Source organism: Alligator mississippiensis, chromosome 1 (assembly GCF_030867095.1).
Source record: "Alligator mississippiensis isolate rAllMis1 chromosome 1, rAllMis1, whole genome shotgun sequence".
NCBI lineage: Eukaryota > Metazoa > Chordata > Crocodylia > Alligatoridae > Alligator > Alligator mississippiensis.
Genome location: NC_081824.1, coordinates 461,288,585 through 461,313,278, shown reverse-complemented (window position 1 = coordinate 461,313,278; position 24,694 = coordinate 461,288,585). Strand labels below are relative to the sequence as shown.

The 24,694-nt window shown below is 45.7% G+C and overlaps 1 protein-coding gene across 1 annotated transcript in view; it reads right to left on the bottom strand.

Annotated features, from left to right (window-relative positions):
- RAB30 (RAB30, member RAS oncogene family) overlaps positions 1-24,694 on the bottom strand; it is a 67,429-nt gene that overhangs the window by 16,124 nt on the left and 26,611 nt on the right. Inside the window, exons 2-3 of the mRNA XM_014606595.3 lie at positions 3,908-4,008; positions 1,775-1,858 (exon numbers count right to left, since the gene is read on the bottom strand). Of these exons, the coding sequence (XP_014462081.1) occupies positions 1,775-1,858; positions 3,908-4,000 (177 nt within the window). The 5' untranslated portion in view covers positions 4,001-4,008. The remainder of the gene's footprint in view (positions 1-1,774; positions 1,859-3,907; positions 4,009-24,694) is intronic.

The following is a 24,694-nucleotide window of genomic DNA, read 5'->3' as shown; positions in this document are numbered from 1 at the left end:
AGTCTTGGTATGGCTTAAGGAGCTGAACCTTAGGTGCCCACTACAGAAAATCCTGGCCTGAAATGTTTCTTGCAGATTTAGGGGGAAATTAAAGCAGGAAGAAAAGTTCTCTCCATGAGAATTTCAAATGTCTGCTCTCAGAAGTATCTTGCTGTAAAGGTTACTTACCCGCCTAATGGAGCCAAGATCAGACAAAGAAGTGAAAGAGGCATGAGTAAGAGCTGCCCAGACCCCTTCCCCAAGTGCACCAACTGATTTTCTCATCTTGCTTTCAGTTCGTTTTCCATTTACCTTGTAGAAGCAAATAGCCTTTCCAGCCCTACTGAGGACGAGTGCTCTCTCTGTCTAACAGAAAGAATTAGCACATCAGTGAAGATCCCAGAACACTTTGCAAACTCCATGCACACGTTGCAGCACTGATGACCTGCCATCACCTCTATGCTGTAGGGAGCAACACATACACGCCGCTTTGCCTGAGAGCCAGGGGGGGGAGAAGCCACATGTAACTCCCCCTCTTCTAAGAGCTATGAGAACTGTAATCCCTCGACAGAGCAGCCCTCAGGCCAAATTGTTCAAACTAAGAGAACTGGGAGGATTGTCTTGCGGCTGGTTCACTGGGTCAGAACTCCAGACCTCCAATCCCAGCTCTGCTGTGCATGGGGTTTGAGACCTCGGGCAAAGTCACTTAACTTTTTTGTAATTCAGTTTATAGAACAGGGATGAATGATGAGCCCTCTGCTTAGACAGTTTTGCTTTTGGGGGCAAAAAATGTTCTCTTACTATACAAAGACTATTAGAGTTAAAAATACCCCATATCTCAACATTTGGAGAATAAATCTTCATTTAGGCAAACTGCAGCCTGATTTTGTCTGAAAAGCTGAGCCCTTCTCCCCATAGCTGGGGGGACTATAAGAGAACAGGGAATCCTACCTATAGGTTTTCCAGCACATTTGATAGAAAACTGCACCAATTTTTATTTAACTAAGCAGACATTGGTGCTTAACTTGCAACGCCGAAGCACCCAGCCAGTCACTGAAAGCCAAATCTTTCCAGCCTGAATACCCACTAGAAGTGCTGAACAGAGAAAAGTGAAATAAAACATAATCAATTTCCCCACGTGAGCTTAGATCCATATGGAAGGAACTGCAACGCTGTCAAAAATTCAGGGAACATCTGAAACCTGCTCAACATCAGAGGCACATATAATCCCACTTCCCACCCACTACATCACAGGAAGGTCCCCTGGTTTCTCAGGCTGACCAGCTCAGCAGAGACTGGGAGTGCTCCCGGGGATGCTTCCATCCTGCACAACTCCACCAGCCTCGGTCTCTACCGCTGCCTTAGGAGGATAATAGGAAAGCTTCCAGGACTGGGAGAAGAGTATCACCACTCTGGTTAACCGAAATTCAAAGGGAGGCTGCACTGAAATAAATCTATGCGCTTGCATAGCACCTACTACATTTGCAGAACACTTTGAAATCTCACAAGGACTGAGTTTTGCAAAACCCCTTTGGAAAGCATATGGAGTACTATCATTCCTGTGTATGCACCTGTGAACAGAGGCACGTGGTTAAGTGATACATCCAAGGTCTCAACAATCCAGGAGTTCCCATGTTCTCAGATAATACGGCTGCCCCCTACCCTCTCCTGTAAGTCAGAGAGGCCAGTTGTGTCCATCCCCTGTTGCAAAGAGAAACGAATACCACTATTTGCCTAAACCCAGCCAGAAACAAAATAAAGGAAAAGCTTAAGTTAGAAGTCAGGATGTTCCTACCTTTACTTTTTCACCATTTATCTCCACGGTTTTAATCATGAAGTCAACCCCAATTGTGGCTCCTTGACCTGGTGGGAAAAGCCCCTGCAAAGAAAGCAGTTTGGTTAGATAAATTCTACTAAAAGACAATACACCAGATTCCTCTTGATGAGGAATCCTCTCTAGACATTTTCCCCCCCCTCTCTCTCCCTTCTCTAATCCTACTCCTCTCCCCAACACGCAGACAGGGAACAGGCAAAGAACCAATGTGGAGAGTCCTTTGCACCACACGAGATGCACCCCATTGCACCAGGCCTGACAGAATGGAGAACTAGAGTCTGAACACAAAATTCCCACGAGCCACACTGGGAATCCAAAGCTTGGAGCAGCAGCAATATTGGCCCTTACATTGCGTGGCGCAACAGAACAACTAACCGCATCTCCTGTGGTGCAAATTAGCTCCGGGGTGTTTTTTCCGTCCACAGAGCCCTTCTCTTATGGAAAGCAGCTGGTTTGGGAGGTGGGGAGGCAAATGATAGGGATAAATAGAAAGGGGAAGAGGAAAAACCCCTACAGAAGTTTTGCACCTTTCCCTTCAGCATGTGGTACTGGCTGCTAGGAGAGGATTAGATAGGCTCATTGATCCGGCATGTCAATTTGTAAGGACAAGCAGAACCAGAAGCATCAATTGGAACAGGACGGTCTGTTCACACAGCATCATAGCCTCCCCGTCCCCCTACTCCACCGTACAGCTGTGTCAAAGGAGCTTCTGTCTCCTCCCAGGCAACAGCCTCACATTTTTAGTCTGAGAGCAAACGCAGGGCCAGGTGCTCTCTTTACTGCGGCAATCTCAAGAGCCTGCCACTGTAACATTTCTAGCAGTGCTTGGTTTCAAAGGGCCCCGAGCCACAGCAAATAATGAATAAAATACTAACAGCTTCCTAATGACTGGCGTGCGGACCTGCAGGCCTGGGCAAAGTCACGTCCATGTGGGGACACATCTGCCTCTGATAGCAGCAGTCGCGGTAGCACTGCCAGAGACGGAGAGCAGCAGATTTTGCACTTACCCCCTCAGGCTGAGCTCTCGCACCCCTAGCTACTTACTAGCAGAGGGAGAGAAGGGCCAGCCTGTGATTTCCAGAGGTGTTTTTAAAACCAAATCATGAGGGAAAATGCTGACACAGCTGCCACTGCCTTCCCAAAAAATAACTCATGTTATACAAAGCAACACACAGACTCCCCTCTCCACCCTGGAGGCAGGATCATTTTACAAGGCAGCCAGTCCACGAGCTTCTGGATTTGCTTCATTTTCTGCAAGGCAGGCAGGGACTTAACCCATTTCTATTCCGAGAGTTTAGCTACGTGGCTCACAGAGGTAACCAAATGTTTGCAAGGCCACATTTGGTCTTCTATTTTTTTTCAGTTCTTTAAAGCTATTGTTAGACACCCTTTAAAAGACTCCAAATATCTCATTTCCAAAGGATGTGTGAAGTTTATGAAAAGTGCTGGCTTGGCAGCTGAATTTCTCAATTGTACTATTGGTTGCCAGGAGCAACAACAGCTTTCCATCGCACGGGACCCACGTCCCCCCAGACCTGGAGGGAGGACGACAGGGGAGGCACCCTGGCAAAGTGCGGCAAGAGGGTACTTCCATCTCTATGTCCCATCCAGGCCTGATCCAAAGCCCCTCAGTCGCAGTGGCGGTCTTTCAAACTGCTTTAAAGGGCTTTGGAGAAGGCCATCCATTGGGGTCCGTTTTGTATGACTTGGTAACCCTTACAGGACACAGAGAGCAGTGGTGAGACATGATACCACCCTCCCCAGCAGAGGTGTAATGCGAAAGTCGTGCTCCCTAGGCAGTGGCAGGGCCCAGGTCCTCAGCAGTGGCAGCTGCCGTTCTTGTGCCACCTCTAAAGATGCCCAGAGCTGGTGCCCGGCTCACCTCCCCCTAGTTATCCTACCGCTCCTCAGTACAAGCATTACAATGACACACTGCTTTAGGGAATGCAGCCAACATGCTTAACCTCTACACGTCTGGCGTGCAGCCCAAAAATCGCAGCCACAGCTACTGCAGCTGGTTACTTGCTCAAATGGCTTTACACAGCAGCTGCCCCAAAAGCACGTTGCTCCCTGTTAAGGAAAGTGACAGCCTACCTGAGTGAAGCGTCGGACTAAGCAGGTCTTCCCCACGCCGGCGTTGCCGATTAAAACAATTTTGAACAGAAAATCATAATCTTCCATACTCATTTACGCAGCTGCGAGGGAAGGAGAAAGGCAAGTGAGCCAAAGGGGAAGTCTCAGCCGAGGTTCAGTCAGCTGCCGGGTCTGTGCCTTGCTCTGCTCTCAGGAGCCCAGCATGTGATTTCCCTGCAGGGCACCACGAACACAACTGTGCTTGCCTGGTCCCCTCCCACAAGAGAAACCAGTAAAAGCCCTTCCAGTCTTTACTGGTGAACTTTATTCCTCCAAATAGTCAGAACAAAGGTCATCGCAGGGCTTGCACTAATAAGATAACGTGATTGCATTTGCAAAGGTGAAAGGACTCTGATAATGTGACACAGAAGTACTACATCACCACCCAGACAGCCACATCAACACCTCTGACGGGGATCTTTTCTGCCTGGAAGAACGGCAGTCTGTTGTAAAGAGATGCCTGAGTTTGGACTCTGTTCACCTGTCTCCTCATTGTTCAGCTTTCTCAATTATACAAGCCTGCTTGACTCCCTTTCCTTAGGCAGCCTTATAGCCACCATCATGTAAACCTCAAAGAGTCATTTCCTACGTTCCTTTAAACATTCGGTTCCCGGGGCATCTGCTCTGCTGGACGGCTTGGCGCACGCCGCTTCTCTTCTGAAGCGAACGTAGTATTTATTCCTGTTAAAACAATCGGGAACCAGAGGCCCATTGTGTGAGCCATCGTACGGACACGGAGGAAAGGAGCCGGGCCCCACCCCAGAGAGTTCACAAACCAGATGTCTGACAGGACAGATAAAACTGAGAGAAACAGGCGAGTGAGGGGTTATCGACAGGGAGATAACAATAAAACAAACCATGCCGAGGATAAAGCCAAAATCTTGCCCAACGAGTGTCGCACGGGTGGAGTTTGTAGGAGAAATGGCTGAAGCAAGAATTGGAGAAAGGGTTTAAAAAGAGATGATAACACCAAATAACTGGAGGGTGACAGATTTATGTATGTAGCCAGGGAGTCTGGCCAGGCATTTGGGGAAGAAGGGGAGTAGACAGAGAAGCCTGAGAAAAACAGAGCCCAGCCTGCCTTCATTGGGAAAGCGAGGGCGGAAGTGCCAGATCGGACTGGTTAAACAAGGAAAAGCCTTCAAGGCCTCCTTGGCTTGCGTTTGGTGCTGGAGGAAGACGACCCGGTGAAGAGAAAGAAAGGAGCAATACGTGGGCAGAGCAAGAAGTTAGAACTTATTGCTCTGCAGCTTAGGACTCATGCAGATAGAAACAGAAAAGCTTCATTGTGGCCTGCATGTCTGGGCCTAGAGATAGGTATGGCTTGAAGATTACAGACCCAAGCAACTGAGAGGACAGTGGGAATCTAGGTAGTCTAGAAAATACAAGTTTCTCCAAGTCATCCTGCCAAGGTACCTTCACCATGAACTAAAGGGTCGTTCTTTATAAGCAGGGACCTACCAAAATCATGACTGGGAGATTTTCACGGAAAACGTGATTTTGAGGGGGCTCCAGGATTTTGGTAGGCTCGCTGCAAAACAAAAGCAAACAAACAAAAAATGCACTGGCAAGCAGAGAAAAGGTTGGGAAGCCCTGCTGTCTCGGAGCACGGACAGGAGGGGGAGGCAGAGGACAGAGGGGATGGGGAGAAAGGGGGCAGCAGGGCAGGGCTACTCCACTTTCTCCCCCTGCTCCAAGACTGCAGGGCTTCCCAGCCATCCCCAGGCAGCGGGCAAGTTGTTTTGGGGGTGGTTTTTGCCATGAGCCTGCCAAAAATGGCACAGCCTACTGCTTGGAGTTGGCCTGAAACCATGGCTTAACTACCCTGATTAAGCTCGGGGAAGCCATTAATCCATGTTTAACAACACGTGGATTAATGGCTTCCCTGGACTTAATCAGGGTAATTAAGCTGCAGTTTCAGGCCATGTGGCAATCTGTGGGGCAGGACTGCTGGAGCCAATCAGAGGCACGTGGGGGGCACCAAACTCAGCCTGTGAAAATGACAGCCAGCCCCGGGATCTGCCCACAAAATCAGCCGGCCGCCTCCTTGACTTCAGTAGACCCCTGTTTATTAGGTTACTTACTGCTTGACTTGCATGTGATAGTACGTGAAGGATCTGACTCCCACTGTGCAAGGTCCTGTACAAATATACAACAAGAGAGATGGCCCTCTACCTCAGAGGGATCCCAACCTAAATTTAAGATAAGAAGTAGATACAGCAAAGAGCCAGGGAGCACAAGGCACTGGCAATATTGACATCCTCACTGCTGCCCAAGCCCTGTTGAAGTGATAGGCATGATTGCAGAGAAAAATCAGCTGCTACCTCTATTTAATCCTCAGCTTTTCACCAAGCCTGCATGCTATCAACAATTAGTGACAGTTGGCTAACAGAAATTCAACTAATTAATCCACAAACAACTCACTTCGCTAGCATCATTTGGCAACAACTTACCCAGCATTACTACAGCAATGCTCAACTGATGGACAGTCCCTTTGAAAACTTAAAATTGGCATAAGTAAGGGTGATCCCCCCTCCAGGTTCCTCTAACTTGCTAAGCATTAAGAATCGCAGTTTTCTGGTGCGTCTCCATTCCCTTGTCACAAAATATGAACTTGGAGCAGCAGAAAATCTTGGTCTTTCCACCATCTTCTGGATGCTGATGTGGAACTATGCAAGTGTGACACAACCGGTAACAAACCACAGTAATGAGACTAAGAAAAACATGATGTCAATCTTTAAAATAAAGCTAGTGGAGTGAACAAACTTGTTTGCCCTACTGCTGAGCCGGCGATCCTTGGGATTCCTCACAACCTTGGATATATTTCATTTGGTGCTTGCACCATCCCTCTAGTGTGTGTGCTGCAAAAACCTACGTGAATTAAATGAAGAGGCAGCTGCACATCTGAACGTCTATCTCTTGGGTAGCTTGAGTGTCATTTGGTGTCATTTGAATCCCATGATCAGTTCCCTAAACCATCCAGCATTCAAATGCATCTACTCAGGAAGCCTAAAGATAAACTTCCTTTGTAACTCTCTGATATTTACATGGGTCAGTGTACCCTCCAGTTATGTCTTATTGCCTTCATTAGGTTCCAAAACTAATCACACATGATAATGACCCCAAACTGAAACTAAAAGACAAGCCAGTTACCAAGGCCAGAGACAAACACCATAATGAGATTAAGTATCAGAACTAAAACCACATGCTGATGATGCAGAAAAAACTAAAAGGGAAGGATACGAATGGAAGAAATATGGAGAAAAAACATACTGAAAGGATACTTAAGTGTCAGTGCAATAGTTGAATTTATCAAGCCATCTCTGCCTTCAAGACCCACATGAGATTTTCCAAAGTGCCTGAATGAGTTTGAGGAGATTTGTGCTCCTAAGTCATTTAGGCCTCATCTACAACTTTTGTACCAGGAAAAACTGTGTCAGTGATGCAATACTTCACTTAAACTGCTATACCAGAACAACCCTGAGCATGAGCACAGCTGTATTTATATCTTATAACAGTATAACTTATTGCCCTTCCCTCTTAGGCATGAGCTATACCAGCAAAGATCATTTTATATGGTGCCTTGATTATGGGAGTCCAACAGGATTTCTTTAGTATAGCTACCCCTCTAGTTAAAGTGGAATGGCTTCAGCATGTAGATAAGGCCTGAGGGCCTTTAAAAAAATCTCATACCACAATCCTCCAGGGAGTTGTGTGTGGCAAAGAGGATGAAGAGTCCCAGTGAAGACAGGGCAGTTTCTCCTGCACAGGGTTCCTGGCAGGACCGATGCCTAGTGATGCCAGGCATCCAATAATTGTCATGACTCTACTGTAAGCCCAACTCTTGTGTAATGTATGATGAGGGTGTGGTACCAGAACAGCCACACCATCTTGCTATGGCCAAGGTACAAGTTCAAACCTCAGTCTGGACTCATGACAAAGACTGCTATTCTGTTGACCCACATGAAGCTGTTAGCCATGTTAGTCTATAGCCCAGCAGAAGGTAGGGCAGGATGGGATCTCAAATACTAACTGGTTAGTCTCTAAAGTGCCACCCTGCCCTGCTTTTTGTTGCCCTGGCTGTAAGTGTACCCAGGCATCTAGTCCAAGGCAGATGGGCATGTTGCTGGTCACGTCAGTCCCCTGCATGCCACTGGTGACGGAAGCTGGTGGAAGGCAGGGTAGAGACGCACCTTATATACAAACTAAATCCGAGATGCATAAGCTTTCATGAACCCAACTCACTTCATTAGATAATGTGGTGGGGGGCGAGCTTACCCATGCTAGCCTGACTGCTTGTTTATCTTACAAGGACCTTTTGATGATGTGCAACAAGTGACCGTGAAAGTTTTGATAACTCAAGAAGATCCAAAAAAGTGCTCACATTTCAAAGAGCATATTCATATGGCCTCAATCCCCAGGAAGATTCTGGAGAAAATTATCAAAGAGACCGTTCTTGATAAGCTGGCTAAGGGCAACATCCTGAGGGACAGCCAGCATGGGTTTGTCGCGGGTAGGTCTTGCCTGACCAATCTCATATCTTTCTATGATCAGGTGGCATCACCTGGACAAGGGAGAAGAGATTGACATCATATATCTGGACTTTAAAAAAGCCTTCAATCTGGTGTCCCATGACCTCCTCATGGAAAAATTGGCCAACTGTGGCCTCAGCTACATGACAGTCCAATGGCTGGGGCATTGGCTCCGAGGTCGGATCCAGAGAGTAGTAGTCGATGGTAGTGAATCATTATGGCGCTCTGTGACCAGTAGCATCCCCCTAGGCTCTGTCCTTGGACTAGATCTATTTAACATCTTTATCAACGATGTGGACATTGGTGTCAGAAGTGCACTGCTTAAGTTCACCCATGACATTAAACTTTGGGCCATTGCGCCAACACGTGAGGACAGCCTAGTGATCCAGGCCGGCTTGGATAAGCTTAATAAGTGGGCAGATACAAACCTGATAATATTCAATACTGATAAATGCAAGGTACTCCACCTCAGGGAAAAAAAAATCCACGGCATGCTTATAGGCTCGCTAGCACCATGGCTGAAAGAGGCTTGGGGGTCATGATTGACCACAAGATGAACATGAGCCACCAATGTGATGTCGCAGCTGGTAAAGCAAACCAAACTCTGGCTTGCATCCATAGATGCTTCTCAAGTAAATCTCAGGATGTCATCCTCCCACTGTACTCAGCCTTGGTGAGGCTGCAGCTGGAGTACCACATCTAATTCTGGGCTCTGCAATTCAAGAAGGATGCCAAAATGCTTGAGAGAGTCCAGAGCAGAGCCACATGCATGATGAATGGGGGCAAAAGAATAGGCCTTATGAAGAGAGGCTGAGAGCCATGGGACCCTTCAGCCTAGAAAAGCACAGGCTCAGGGGGGACCTGGTGGCTGCCTATAAGTATATCAGGGGTGTGCATCAGGATGTGTGGGAACGTCTGTTTACCAGAGTGCCCTGAGGGATAACGAGAACCAATGGTCACAAACTCCTCCAAGAACGTTTTAGGCTAGACATAAGGAAAAATTTCTTTACTGTCCAAGCCCCCAAGGCCTGGAATAGACTTCCTCCAGAAGTGGTGCAGGCACCTACTCTGGACTCATTCAAGAAACGTTAGGATGCTTATCTTGCCTTTGACCCTAGCTGGCCTTCCTGCCCCTGGGCAGGGGGCTGGACTTAATGATCTTCAAGGTCCCTTCCAGCCCTATCATCTATGAAATATTTGGCCACTTTTCCATCTTCAGACAACTTCAAACCATCTTTGTGTTGTCCCTCATGCCTGCCGATTCTGAAGCAAAATTCAACTGAGATATTAAAAGTGCTCCGAGGTGACTGTGAAAGAAAGAATAAAAATAGTTGCTATTTACAGCAGTATAATAATCTATAAAAAGGACAAAAAAAATACATTTGCTTAACCTTCTGCAACATACAGTACATTTTCATTTAATACCATAATTTTGAACTTCCAATACACAATGGGTAAAAATCACATCTATTGTGCCCGGTTAGGTCTGGTCTATACTACAGACCAGAAAATATTGGAAATGCTGTATTTCCATTCTTTAAATCTGGCAACACTAATGGGGCCTCAGAGAATAAAGTCTTGTCACCATATGTAAATTAACAGACATGCACGCACACACATGCACACACACATTAACCTGCTGCAGAGACCAGAGCATACTGTTAGCAGTGAACACATAAAAACATTGCATCAGTTGCTGTTACAAAATCTTGTTTCTGCAACTTAAGCCAAAGCCAAGTGATGTTTTCTGCTGACTCAGTCACATGCTAGTACATTTTTCTCCCAAAAGAGCAAGTATGTCCAAACCACCAGAATTGTTGTTCTCGCTGACAGGGGACCAATGGATCTCAAAGGAACAGACACAGCATTTTGCATTTTGTTTTTTTAATTACAGATTTTTAAAAATCTCTATCATTCACTTGTGTTTACAAGGCAGCATTGCTTAAAGCTAATTACGAGGAGCTGGATCACACAGTGAAGTCCATAGAGTGGGCATAAGACAGTAAAAAAAACAACCTATAAATTGTTGTGTCAGAAAGCAAGGTTTATCCAGGCCCAGAAGCACATTCGAGAGCCCAGACTGACATACAGGAGGCATGCCTGGTCCATTCACATATAGTGCCCCTGCTGAGCATGTCCCTTCCCCCACCAACGCACAGACCCAGATCCTCCACCTCCCAAGGAAAGATTTTAAGGCCCCTTCCCTCCCACCCTCTACAAGCATAGTGGGACCTTAGGCTGCTTTACCTTTCCTGGGGAATATTAGTAGGGTCTCCCAGGCTGCCCCCACAAAGAGAGATCCTTACTTCCCAATCTACACATAAGGGAGTCCCTGCCAGTGATACTATTCCTCTCATTTGTCATTGCCAGTCTTCAGCGCAGCCAGCTCAGGACAGCAAGATTATCAGGATCTTAACCCAGGGGTGGGCAATTATTTCGGGCAGAGGGCCGCTTACTGAGTTTTGGCAAGCCATCGAGGGCCACATGACAGCCCGGGGCAGATAAATATTAATTTTCTAAATTTCCTAGGGGCCCCGCGGGCCGGATAGAATGGCTTGGCGGGCCGCATTTTGCCCACCCCTGTCTTAACCTGACAGCATATTCTCAGTCACCTACATGGTGATGAGGTAGAGGCTATGCTTACAGTACACACAGCATACCTGGTGGATAATCATTTTTCTTGTTCAGCGCATGCCACGGGGCAACAGTTACCTGCAGTAAGTGAATGTCCCGGCATTAATGCCCTAAGGAATTTAATTTCCTATTTGATTTAGTTTCTTTATGGTATTTTTTTTCCTCCCTGCATTTGTCTCCCTTTGCATTTCCTCTCAAATGGAGCCTGATTTTTCCCTCCAGTATTTTTTGTTGAGTTTTCTACAGCCCAGGCAATGACTTTTATTTTCTCTTTGCATTGCTGTTCCATGTTTCTGCTTGGGATGGGATATGCAAGGAGGATTTGCTCAATAAAATATTTTCCTAGACCACCTATATGGCTATTGAGATGCTAGGGGAGAAGCAGTTCCTCCTTATCTTTGACAGCCTGATGTATGGCAAGTGCTGAACACACAACGAGCAGTCACTCTGGCTAACGGATCGAGCAGCGAACAATTCAGAACAATGGTTCAAAAGCCCCCAGGGAATGCTGAATTGCTCTGGAGTAACTGACTTTATTAACAGGGTGAAGTTGCAAACATGACATACCCTCACATACCTCTATTCACAGTATAGTCTATTCATACCATCTTGTTATCCTAGGTTTCATACCACCAGCAATTTTCATAGTACCTGTCAGTGACTCCTCTATAAAATAGATGGACAACTGTGAGAAAACTAATAGACCTTATGGAGTCTCTGTTCATCTCCCCATATGAGGTACTCATTTGAGACCAAATTCAGACCAGACCTAAGCAGATATAATGGGAGTGATTTTTACCCATTGTGTTTCTCTAAGAAGCATCAATTAGAAATCACAGATTCAAAGGTCAGGCATTCTTTAGACCAGCCAGGAGATGGGCCAAACTAAGCCACCCTCTCTGAAGATGAGGAAATAACTTGTTCCCAATAAGCAGGACAAACAGGTACCTAGATAACAACTTTCTATTTATATAGCACCAGCACTGTTCAGAGACTTCACAGAACCAAGATGATAAAGGCATTCTTCCATCCTCTTGACAGCCTCCAGAAAAGATCAAACAGGCTGTAGCCCCACCAGTTTAAAAGGTAAAAGTAGTAAATAAGTCTCTGCCATGAAAAATTATAAATACTTCTTGCCCCTTGAGGCTAACAGGAATTTTGCTATAGCAGACACTTGTATGTAGTGATGCCTGTTAAGAGCAACACCTTCCTACCAGCAAGGTTTCCCCTAGAAATATTTTCCATACCATATATTTAGATGACTCTCTCTATAACAGCAACATCCACTTCGGAGCAAAGTAGGATCAGGTCACTGCCATGTTGCTACTAACAGACCTCAACTGCATTGATTTTGGTTGCTGAAAGATCAGACCCCACAAACCTGTCCGCATGGAGACCAGCTACCATTCTTAAGAGTCCACCAGGGTTTGAGTCCATCTGCATGGATCCCTCTGATGGATCAGTGCTTTTTATCTGCATTATGTGCATGGGACACAGAGCAGTGTCGTGGGCTGGGGCTCAGGAGGCCTAGCTTCTATTCCTGGTTCAACTCCTGAGCAACTTTGAGTAAGTCACTTCACTGCTCTGTGCCTCAGCTTCCCTCACCTGTATAATGGGAATAACCATACAGAGCTCCTTTGCAAAATGCTTTGAGCTCTACTGAGAAATTCTTTGTAAACACAAAGTATCGTTATAACAACGTCTCCCCCCCTTCCTGATAGAAGCCTCTAAGTACTAGAATAATCCAAATAAATTATGATGAGTCTGCATGACGGAAACCGGCAGTCACCGTACCAGTCTACACTTGCTAGTCTTGAGGCACTTATACATTCATTGCTTCAGTAGCCCATACTGACAAAATCTGACTGCCTCCCCCTAGGGTGACCCCCAGAGGGTCACAAGTCTTTACAGAACAGTAGTTCCCAATCTTTTCCCGTGGTGACCTCACTCCCAGGCTTGTAACTCCTCTTCTGGTCTGAGCCCAGCCACTGTAGCTGAGTTTCCCTGAAGCTCACAACCCTGACCCCATTTGGAGTCATGACCCCTAATTTTGGAACAGCTCAGATAGATCCTCTGAGCTTTCAGCCCTTTTACCCCAGGCAGCAGAGCTTTGTGCATCAAGATTCAGATGTCTGGGGTGTCAGCTTCCCTGCTTAGCACCTCCTGTGAGGACGTCCTACTATGAGGTGCATGGACACTTCCCCCAAATGAAGACTCACTCTGAAGTGTCTCCACCTGTTTCAGTTTTGCAGACATGAAACTGAAGCACAGGAATTGAAATGACTTGCTCGGGGCCACCACGTGTGAGCGAGAAAGCTAAAAGATCTGTTTCCAGTAGAGAGTCCCACAACCAGACCTGCCCACCCCCACCAAGCATTAAGAAACCTCTTGTTTCAACCTATGCATTAGAAAGACAGGCTCCTGCGGACACTTTCATCAGCTACATCTTTAATAAGTTTTAAGGCTTCCCTAAGAAAAAAAAGCATTGACAATATTGCGGGGGGGGGGGGGGGAGGCGGGAATTCCTTTGTATATCTTTTGTTTTAAAATTGATTATTGAAATAAAGGAAATCAACTCAAATAAACACCATTCCAAATTGAAGCCATTACATATGCAGATAATGTTACAGTTAAAGCGATTACGAGATGAGCCAAGACGTTCAAAGCTAAGACTGTATTCAACCAAAAAATTATCCCTAGCTGGCCTACATATTGCAAGGACCTCACTCAGACATGCAGCTGAATTACTTAACATATAATTGAACACCTTAGTTACACAGCGCCTTTTCAATCCACTGGATCCCACTGCCCTTAGGTAATGAAAGCCCAGAGCATGCTCCCTACGTGGACAAAATGCAAAGCATCTCCTCTTGGTCCCTACCTCACCCTGCCAACAGCTTTTCCCCAGCTGGGACTTCCTCTCCATCCCTAGAGAAGAACCAAAGGGCACTCACCCAGAGTGCCATATCCACACACACAATTAAACAAGACGAGGCATCAGGTTAATTTAAGCCTGGATTCCTATGGATTTAAGAGTGGCATTATGTACGCCAGGGTCCACAGAAGTGAGGGATGGGGGGGAAAGTACCTCGAGATGGCTTCTCTTCCCTCCCTCCCAGCAGCACTTTCCAAAATAAGCAGGGGAAGGTATGTTCGCAAATAGTTTGTTCCCTATCTGGGAATCTTGTCCCCCAACACTGTAGTGTCAGCCATCAGGGGCTGTCCCTCATTTCTGCAGGAGATGGCGTCCCACTTGCATAGCCTGAGGAGATGCGGTTGGGGGAGCGGGGAAGAAGGGGACATAAGCTGTACTCGGGAGTTTCTGGCTCCCAGTCCTGTGCTTGAACCATCCCTCTCCTATATGTACTGCAAAAACCCATGTGAATTAAATAAACAGGCAGCTGCACATCTGAACTACTATCTCTCGGTTAGCTTGCGTCACAGTCATGGTGCAATGCAGTACTGGAGACCATGTGTATATGAATCATGTTTCTTACGTCTTGTTGAGCTAGCAATATATATAACCATCATGCTCATCTAACTACTACTGTGGGAGGGGGTTGCACCAATGTGTATGTAGAATGTGTCTCCTCCCATCCACGGAGGGGACAAAGAACGGAGATGCACATGCAACGCACTGAAATACTTCTAATAATTGGGCGGGTCTTCCTTTACTCGGTACTTAAATTGCCAGGGGCTATTTATGCAATAGGGGAATAAATAGATCTTAATTAAAAAGTATTTCACTATGAACAGACAGGTAAATATAGTACATAAATAACCCCTAAACAAAAGTCTGTAGCGATGCTCCTGGGTCGTAGGTTTACCATGTGGAAGTTCCTTGAGAGCAGTGCTCCGTGCAGCCGTCATGCCCTCACTTGGCACTAGAGGGCCTCACGTTGCCAAGGGCCAGTGACTGAATCCGGACTCGAGAAGCAGGTCTGCTCCACCTGATACACCCGGTCTGCTTCCATCTTCCTTGGCAGAAGACTGGAAACTGCTGATGTGAAGTCACCAGCCGTAAAAGTCATCTGCCAATAGCCTGGCTACAGGTGACACATGCAGTGCTCTCAAGCTGCCCCGTCAGGCTTTGTAATCCCTCCTTGATGGTTCGGCCATGCTGTGCAATAATTGTGAAGCAGCACGTCAGGCCTTGGCTCAAAGCCTTTTCTTCTCAAGCCACCAAGGACTTGTGTCAGAAGAAGGATAAACTTGTGTTGTGAGCCATTTTTCTCAACAGGAAGAAAGGGTGGTGTTGACAAGCCTATCCTAGCAGGAGCCAGGAGAGAGTCTAGTCTCCGCTCTATCAGACTGTCTGCAAGAGATTCAGTTTGGTACATAGCCTCTGTGCCTCAGTTTTCCCATCTATAAAGCAAGGGTAACACTTTCCCCAATTTTCATGGGGCACCGAGGTTAAATTCACTGTGATCTATAAAGCACTTCAGTGTGCACTAATGAGAACGGCTAGACATGTAAGATAGATGCCGTGCATAGGCAAGAATCGGAAAGCTGTATTTTATCCAATACGCTGGAGGCCTGTGCTTCATCATTAGAAAATCATACTTGTGGATTGCTTACTACAGCTTCTCTATTACTGAGACAACACTAAAACATACTCTGAAAGACCACGGCAAGCTGACATGTACAGAACTTAATCTTTCATGTTTCATGGGACCAAAAAGACTAGAAATACTTGTTAGAAGTGGTGTCTGAGCAAATTCTGCGTGTACAAATGCACCTGGGGAGCACTTTGGTACATGCTTTTCCTATATATACTTAAATAATAAAATGAGAGAGAAAGTTAAGAGTACTTTTTATGCTTAAAACAACTACCCACTTTTTAGCTTCATCTAACAGGGCTTTGGCTGGACCTCAAACCAGCTGGATTAGCCAAATGCAATTTTTGTACAGACTTCTACCAACAGTTTCCAAGACATGTCTAGACATAGAAACCCAAGAGATTTTAGTGCTGTATGCCTGTAGACAATACAATTGACAGTACAGTCAGAGAGCTGTATGCTACACAGTCACTCCAAAGGCGAAGCACGCAAGAGGTTAAGAAATCAACCGGTACATCAGACAGGCGAACATTAAGCTATGAAAAAGTAGTGCCAAAATCCGGCCAGAAAAATCACGCCTTCATATTTGCTCCGAGGCTATTCCCTCTTCCCCAAGAGAAAAAAAAAATATGGGAAGGTTTCAAAAGTTGCAGCCAAACACTCACTGGACTGTTTTGTATGGACAGCCAGCAGAGTTCATGGGTAGAGCTCTTTCCAACGAGGGATGAGGCTTTCCTTAAGAAGCTGTAGGTTTCTGATAACAGGATATTTTCCTGCCACCAGAGAGAAGCAACCCAGGTTACTTCCATCTCATCCCTCACAACCCCCCTTGATTAGGACAAACTTTCTGACTATGAGGGTGGTCAAGCATCTGAATAGGCTAAGTACCTAGAGAAACTGTGGCATCTTCATCCTTGGAAGTTTTCAAGAGCAAGATAAATAGACACTTGACTGGGGTCATTTAGTCAGGGCAGATCCTGTTTTGATGAAGGGGCTGGACTAGATGACCTTGTGAGGTCCCTTCCAGCCCTACTTTCCTTTGATCTTATGGTCTCCTCAGCCTCTCCCTATCCTGCTCCACTGCTGTTTGTGAACTAGCCCACAGGAACCGTATTAAAAAAAAAACAAAAAAAACCCACAACCTCCTAGATGTGCAGGACTGAGAAACCCATTTGTGCTCAAGTTCATCATGAACTCCTGAAATGGAGACTTCCCGAGCCAACCTCATCAGTCTGTATGGGGTAAATTGACAGATTAAGTCATTGCTGTTGTAATAGACTCATAGGGGGATTGGGCACAGAACAGGACATGCACACTATGAACAGTCACCCAGACATCAGGCAAGGAGCTGTACAAAGGCCATGATCTCTGAAGTTAACTTCACTGACCTTTGGTAATGCAGGGGGAGATGTCACTCTCTGAAGGCAGGTCAGCTATGACGCTGCTGGGAGCTTTTAGTCACTGGTGAAAATTCAGACTCAAACACAGGGAAGGGCCAGGTGGAAACTAGCAATGAATCTCTGCCCTTTTTGTACAAACCAAGAGGCTAAAATCTGTGGCTGATTCACCGAGCTGCTGGCTCTTGTGTGTGCAGTGGGAACAGCAAAATATAGCTCCTGGCTGACCGCTGGGTGGCTTGAGGTTTGCTTTGAGGCACAGCAGAACAAAAGGGTTACTTTGGGTAGACCGAAGGTAGGAGCGAGCGTGCCTGAGAAGTTTATTAATAAAATCAGCAACAGCAGCAATAAGAAGGAGAGATAACAGCCCTGGTAAAAGTCAGCATCCTTTCTAGATACCTTTCTTGACATCCTATTTTGTCTCGTTTATTTGATCTTGCTAATAGCAAGGCTATTCAAGACAGCAGCATGTCTTTATGTCTCATAATGCCTCTTTATTCACTGATACCAAACACAATCTGATCTCCTGTGCCTTTAGTTTTCCAAAGAGAGGAAATAAAAGTTTCCCTTAATACAAATCCTCTTTTGGCCCGTTAGAGGGTTACACGCACGTATGTTTGATTCTTGCCATTTAAAAAAAAAAACAAGACAAAATTGCCAAAGCCAAGACATTGCAACTGCAAGAATCAGAGGTATGAGCAGTAAAAAGCATGTTCTAATCAAAAGCATGTTCTTTTGAAGTACCCGGTCTGAATATGACATTAGCTTCAATACCAGCACATTCACGCTCCTAAATTAGCACTACTAGTATAACACGGCCTGAAGTACAGCAGTATAGCAGCTGAACCTTCCCATGAGAAATCCTCTGGGAAACCTCCTCCATAGATCACCGAAGAGATGTTAGCACAAATGTTAATGGGAACACTCAGCGTCACTGACTTTTTTGCACTGGCATTTACAGCAAAAACCATCTTCCTGGCACTGAGAGCAAGAAATAGAAATCAGGGTTTCTGCGTTGTACTCCAAGCTCAACTACCGTCTCAGTGCGTGACCTCCAGAAAGTCCTCAACTTTGGCTTATCCATCTATGAAAAGGGGTGAACGATTCACTAACAGAACTGAATTGCAAAAGGGAATTATGGGACAATATTTTAAAAGTATCTTGGAGATGCTTAAACAACCACTGTGGTACTATGGAGGTATAATAAAGTCTTTAAATATTTTACTTCAAGGGGGAAAGGCAGGAAAATTATACAAAATTGGTACAGGAGACAGAACAACAGTGGCTAGTTTACAGCATATATTATTTTTGTTTTAAATTGGCCGCAGTTAATCTTGTTTGCTTGTGCTCTTACAGTTCAAGTAAAAAAGCCTCATGTCTGTTATTACCAAGTAAAGACTGTAATTCAGAAGCATACAATATATGCCGCACAGTTTAGCAATGGTAGGGAAATCCAAAAGCACTTGTGTGAAAAATAAAGATCCATCTAGCTGTTTCCCCAGAACGCACTCCTTCACCACGACACAGATGATAAGCCAGCTGTAACCTTGTGGAAGGCCATCTTCAGGCAGTGATGACAGGAAGAGGATTGATTCAGAGCACATCATTCATTCATCTCTAAGGGGAACTTCAACTTTCATGCATTTGGGTGTTAATAGCCAGATTTCTCTCAAGGCTGAGAACTCTCCTATGCCGCTCAACATTCAGATAAGAAAAAAAAAAAAAAAAAGAATTTACATTTGTGAAGTGCTTTCAGGTTGATAAAGAAAAGAGTAACATGCATCCAGATTCAGCTTTATACCATGGAAGGAGACATTAGCAATCTTGCCTTTAGAATTGGTGCAAGTGATGGCAGATGGAATAACTGAAGGACAACCACATCTGCTCACTTGGCAGTTCGTTATCTGCACCCCTTGGAGGGTCAGCTGATAACTAGAGATCCTGATTTTCTCTGATTTAAAAAAATCCCCAATTTTCAGATTTAAGAAGTAGTCCCAAATCCACATTTTTCCATGATTAAAATGAACCACCACTAATATTAGATAGATAGATAGATAGATAGATAGATAGATAGATAGATAGATAGATAGATAGATAGATAGATAGATAGATAGATAGATAGATAGATAGATAGATAGATAGATAGAAAGGAGTTTCATCTTCATCACGGAAAAATGTGGATTTGGGGTTACTTTTTTTAATCCGAAAATTGGGGATTTTTTTTTAAATCAGAGAAAACCAGGATCCCTGCTGATACCTTGCTTCTTCTTGCAACTTGGACTGCAAATCTCCTTGGAGCCAGGGCTGTCTTTTTAACACAAACCATAATTAACACATCGACTTAGATTCGGGTAAATAGAGGGACACCGGTTGATAAACAACAGATTCCTCCACCCTCTCCACATATTCTTAAATAAGGCAAACGAGATTAACTGAACTGCCCAATGTTGCAGCACATCATTTTGTAAGAAGCGGAGGCTGCATTCAGGTTCCTAGAAACTCCTACTCATGTTGTCTCCAGTCACAAGGCCCAGAGTCATGGGCAGCCTGCAAGCACTATTACAACATTTACTAAGACGGGCAAAGGAGAGCTAACATGAAGAGAAAGGTACCAGTTTACAGTCCTCTCTTCAGCTCCTGCCAGTTTGCACCAACCAACTGCACTACAGCTTACTTTGAAAATAGTGCCGTGCTAAAACACGTTCCAAGATGCCTTCGCTTGCATGTTGTTAAATAGTTACAGGGTTTTTTTGTGCAGTCAGGGACAGGCATGTAGTGGGCCAGTGGTTATGCCTCGGGATTTTAAACACAATTTGCTGTTGTCTGCATACAATGCACAACACTGAACACATTTAATTGCAATGTTCTCTGACACAGTTTTCCCTTTGTATTAGTCCAGACTGATGGGGAGTTTCCATTTGGGACCATTTGGGACCAGTAGATTACATGGAATATAGGCGAAACCTGTTGTCAAAGATAAAGAGATAAGCACCTACCAGGAGAAAGAGATGAGCACCTACCAACTGCTCTATGGTGTGCTGTGCTGTAGTATTTGATGGGTTGCATACAGTTTACACATCTCCCCTGGACAGTTGCTGACAAATGCATGAAATGGAGGTCACACTCCTTCTTGGAATCTACAAGTGTGTTTAAACCAGTTGATTTAGGCAATCCAGTTTGAAAATGAACTTGCGTGTGTCATGAGCCTTAAGCAGGCATTCTCCATTCACTCAAGGGGGAAAGGCCTATGCGTCTATCATTGGTGGCTCCAAGTTTTGTGCTTGCAGTGACCGTGGCACTCCAGCTGGCCTTGCACAGAGCACAAGATAGGGATAGTCTTCAGAGACCACTGAAGTGACAGACAGTTACAACTTTACACATATGAGGGAGAGGGGAAAATATATACACAAGTTTGCCCTGTTGTTCCAGTTTTCCAAATTTGTTCAGTCTGGGAGAAAATGCTGCAGTTAGTGGTGCGAGGGGGGGCTATTGCAAGTAGCAGAAGGGTCCGAGCTCTGCTTTAGGTTCTCATTAGACTGGGGGTGCGCACAGAAGTGCAGTAGGCAGCTGTGATTCAGAAATGAAAAGCGTCGAGTTTCAGCATGACCCCAGACCGTACACAAGTTCTCTGTTGGTCCCAGGAGGGAGGGGAGTCTAGCGGGAGCTGGGAGCCTGCAGCCAGGTTCCCACAGCAATGGCCACAATTCTCTACCAATGCTCCTGTTTTCCCAATGGGAAGGGGGGGAACGGCTCCCCAGCTGATGCTGACAACTGCTCCATCCTCAACATGGGAATGAAAAACCCCCAAACTGACCTCCCTCCACTCCCTTTCCCCCCTCCCATACTGAAAACAACCATAGGCTGGGAGCTCTTCAGACACAAGTTATAAAAAACATGACATTTTGAAACGTCTTTATCTGATACCTCATGCAACGAGGGGTCAGAGCTTCACCAAATCAGCCGTTTTTGAAGCTGTCTGCAGCCATGTGCTTGCGTTTGGTCACAGCTATAGACTGCTTTCTGTGGCCAGATCAGGCAAATAATTGTCACTTCTATCTGCACCCTCAGTTCTTGGGAAGGAGTTACTCCAAGAAACCATCCATTAGCATTTGCCTGAGATTCCTGGAAGAGGAAGTTGTCTACATGTGGTTAGTGGCCCTTAGGATTCCCCACACACTTAAGGCAGCAGCAAGTGGGGTCCCTCTTTCCTGTCCCTGCTCCTTGACCCACTCCATCTAGCATCTCCTGCCAGCCAAGGGTCTCCAGTTGTGGGAAGTCTGCACTGGGTGCTGGGCTCGGCTGGGGACAGCGATAGCAGTGGGTGGGTCCCTCTTCCTGATCCTGCTGCCTGCCTGCCTGCCTTCCCTCCCTCCCACTAGCCAGGAGAAGTAGAAAGAAGATACCCAGCTGCTCCTACCACTGGGCCCAGATCCCCATGCAGCTGCTAGCTACGGCAGGGCAAGAGCAGCTCTGGGACTCTCCCCATCCATGAGCCAGGGACAGTAGCAGTGACAGGTGGGTTCACTCAGGGACACAAGCAGGGTTTGTGCCCCAACACATTACTCTTCTTGCTCCTGCTTCTTGCCAAGCATCTCCTGCCAGCCTGGGAGCTCCAGCCAAGCCTTACCCCTATTTCCTCCCCTCCTCCCTACCCCCGTTCCCAGTCTGACCTCCTCAGTTCCTTCCTACACTCTTCAGGAGGCCCAGACACCTGAGACTGTGGAGAGCTGGCTCTAGCCCACACTGCAAAGAGGAGCGTGTGACTCCAACCCTGAACCTATTATACCCCAATTCCCAGCTCTAACAGAAAGCCAGTTTCCAGAGGCCTGATACCTGCTACCACTCTCTAAAGGGGATAAAATGATATAGCTACATGTCCATGTGTGCGTGCACAGTCACGCACATACATTATTTACATATTATTTCACAGCAAGTTGCGATCAGTACAACCAATCTCCTTCCACCAATAAACAACTGTTTATTGGAAAAGAAAACTTAACAGGAGACACACCAGCATTTCTTATAAGAGGCTGGCAATTTGGATACCTGCATTTCTGTGCAGAAATATCTTGTGGTTAGGTAAAGAACTGGCACTGAGAGCCTCTCTCAAGCAAACACACGCTTTATAGTCTTCCATGAAAACAAACGAAAGGCAAGAAAAATGAAACAGCATTACCTGAGCTGGGTGCCAGCTGAAGAATTGGAAAATTAAAACCAGAGCCTTGCTGTATAACTCACGCTGTGTCAACAGCTGCTTATTTTACATTCAAGTAAAGGAACCAGGAACAGACTCTAATCTCTGCAACGCTTTGCCTTTGTCGCCTCCCAACTCCCAAGTCACACTAAAACAACACACCAGGATCTGGGCCAGGATCACTTCAATGATGCATTTCCAGATCTAACTGGGGGTGTTCCAACATCTTGTCTTTACCTTCAAATACCTCTCTTATATTTAAGACTTCTGTTATAGCCCATTCAATCACAACCGCTTCTGAATGAGACATCAACACGTGCCAATTATACGGATGTACATATAGCTCTGTTCACAGAGTAGAAGGCGTTAAGCCAACCTGCTCATGCTCCAGCCAAATCTCAGATCAAGTACCTAAACTTTTGGCCTATTTCAAATTCCCCACATAACTTCCATTAGCTGTGAAACGTTTCACCATGTCGGTACAGTTGCTCGCGTAGCGATGTTGCATGCTGCTAAACAGCTGCTGCATTTCAGCTCTGTGCTTGGCTGAACTGCGGCTGATCTTCTGGGTCGTGTTCTGGCCTTTTCACACACCAGAAAGCCTTCAGGGATAGGGTGGAGCGCAAGATCTCCAGGCTGGGCCCAACCCCTTGCAGAGATAACACTCAAAAGGCTCTCCACAAGAAGAATATAGGCAAGATGATCCAAGATAAAAAAAATGTCTCCTTTCCTCAGGTCCTATAAGATTTGTGCGTCTGAAGCACCTCAGGGCTTCAATAGGCAGGCAAAGTTCTTTGGGTAAATCTGATATCTTTTATTAGACCAACTCAAATAGTCGGACAAATTCTTTTTAGCAAGCTTTCGAGCGCAAACACCCTTCGTCAGGCCAAGGAAGCATCTGCAGATGGTCACGGCTTCAATCAAACCTTTACGCCCCATGGTAACAAGTACTTCACAGATGATTTAAGGACAGTCCCATTTCGCACACCATGCAATCTATCACCTGGTCACACCTTTGTGCCCTGATGTGCCCAGCTGTGCCACTCAGATTGATCCTAGCCGGAGTGTCAAAAAGTTACAAGTAGACATCAAAGACTGGTACTGTTGATGAGAACAGGGAGGCTCAGTGATTACTTTTGCAGAATGACAAGGGTGTTGCCTTTGCAATGTGCCAAGATTAGTCCCAGGGGATCACGGCTGAGATCTGCAAAGGTATGGGACTTCCCCCAGTGTGAAAGCGGGGTGGGGAGACACCCAGTTCCCCTTGTGAAAGTGAAAATGCCTGGGGTTTTCTTGAAGAGTCCTGCGTGAATATAATGTCACCCCATCTTCCATGCAAGCTTTTCCCTTCCTAATTCTGCATTTTCTATTGTAGCCTACAGAATTTCTAAGAGTTGCATGACTAAAATAAAATGGATCCTTCTTCTTTGCTCATGGCAAACATTACCCAAGGTTCCCCGAGGGCTGATGCCAGCGTGAAAGAGCAGAGCCCTGGGGACCACTAGCACGGGGCAGCCAGAGCTACAGGAGGAGCTCACGCACACTTGTATGGGTGGCGGGGAGAGGACTGGTTGGTATGTCACCACCACGTTTGCAAGCACTTATTTTCATGCCTTAGCAACACAGCAGCATTTGTTTTTATTTTTAAACCTATATTTGGGATCCTGACAAAATTCCCCACCAGATTAGAGCAATTTTTAAGAGAGAGAATAAAGGCTCGGGCTATAAACAGGTGGCTGGTCTCATTATTTCTTCTTGCCTTTAAGTTATTATCGTGGGCCTGAACCTTCCTCACTGAAATCACTGGGTGTATTGCCATTGACTTCAACAGGAGTGGCAGCCAGCCCCAACAAGCAAGATCTATGAAATGTCATATACATCTCTGACCTTTGCTAAATCCTGCCCTGGCATGAGCATGGCTCTGTTGGATCATTAACTCCTTCTCCAGATCAATACCACCTTGCACAGGATATAAATGTGATCTAAAAAGCTAGCATCTCCCACGCTAAGGTTACTATGAATCCTACCACGATTTATTCCTTGTATTGTGATAACAGTTTGGAGCCCCCCTCAGGGATCAGCCAGGACCCCTTTGTGCTAATTGCTATAGAGAAAACAGGACAAAAAGAGTGTAATTTCAGTGTGATGCTGTGGTTAACAGTTACAATACCTTTCTTAAAATGAAATATTCGTCTTCTTAAGTTTTCTAAGTCTCCAAAGAAAACACTATGTAAATTAGATAATAATCCGTGAGAAAAATAAATAACTCCTGGTACTTCCTAACTCAATATGGTCGTTTCCTGAAATAAAAGATTAAATTATATGGAGGACAGAATAACCACAGGGTTTGGTGGTTTCTTTGGTTGTCATGGTAAATGAAAATCCCTGGCTCCCCAAGTCCTATGTTCTGGAGAGAGATCATCAACAAAATG